This window comes from Berghia stephanieae, chromosome 6 (assembly GCF_034508935.2).
Source record: "Berghia stephanieae isolate SIO BIC M18660-M18661 chromosome 6, UCSD_Bste_1.3, whole genome shotgun sequence".
Lineage (NCBI taxonomy): Eukaryota > Metazoa > Mollusca > Gastropoda > Nudibranchia > Aeolidiidae > Berghia > Berghia stephanieae.
The window spans coordinates 14,619,711-14,620,337 of record NC_088365.1 but is presented as its reverse complement, the minus strand read 5'-3'; the positions used below and the strand labels follow the sequence as shown (position 1 = coordinate 14,620,337).

The 627-nt window shown below is 37.5% G+C and overlaps 1 protein-coding gene across 2 annotated transcripts in view; it reads right to left on the bottom strand.

Moving 5' to 3' along the window:
- Positions 1–627, bottom strand: part of LOC144974538 (sodium-dependent glucose transporter 1A-like) — a 26,753-nt gene continuing 26,126 nt past the window's right edge. For both annotated transcript variants that reach the window (XM_078917494.1, XM_078917495.1), the window contains exon 8: positions 1–627. This exon is cut by the window's right edge and continues 446 nt beyond it. In XM_078917494.1, the coding sequence (XP_078773620.1) occupies positions 19–627 (609 nt within the window). In that variant the 3' untranslated portion in view covers positions 1–18.

The window sequence follows — 627 nt, the reverse complement described above, 5'->3', positions numbered from 1 at the left end:
TCAGCAGGAAACTTTTGTTTATTGTAAAAATTTAACTTCTGGTTCATTGTCGTTAGTTGCGTATTGCAATTCGTTTGATATTTGTATTTCTTGAGTTTTATTGAGTTGTGAAACTAAACTGCCATATTTCTTATCGACGAAGCATCGAGAAAAAATCAATAAAATAATCAAAATAAAATACATGAAAAATGTCTCACCCACGATCAGGTAACAGAACCACATGTTGGTGTATTCCTCCATTAAATTTCCAAGAATCAAAGGGTTTACCATCGACCCCAAAGAACTGAACACGAACACACAAGACGAAATTATCCCAGTAACAGGAAACATTTCTCTCTCCGTCCAGGATAGACCAGCTGGGAAAACGCCCGAAAACGCTAATGATGCACAAGCTGATATGATTATTAATGCTGTTACTATTCCAAAATAAGCAAATAAAGAAAAGGCAGAGAAAGACAAGACCATTCCAGTCGTCAGGATTAAAAGAATTTGCACTGTGGTGAATATTTTAGTCACGAAAACCATTAGGAATCGTGCTATGGCGAACGAAGCCCACGCTATCGCTGTTACAAAGGCCCCTTTTGATTTGGACACACTTTCGTACTCCTCTACCAAAAACGTCATCAA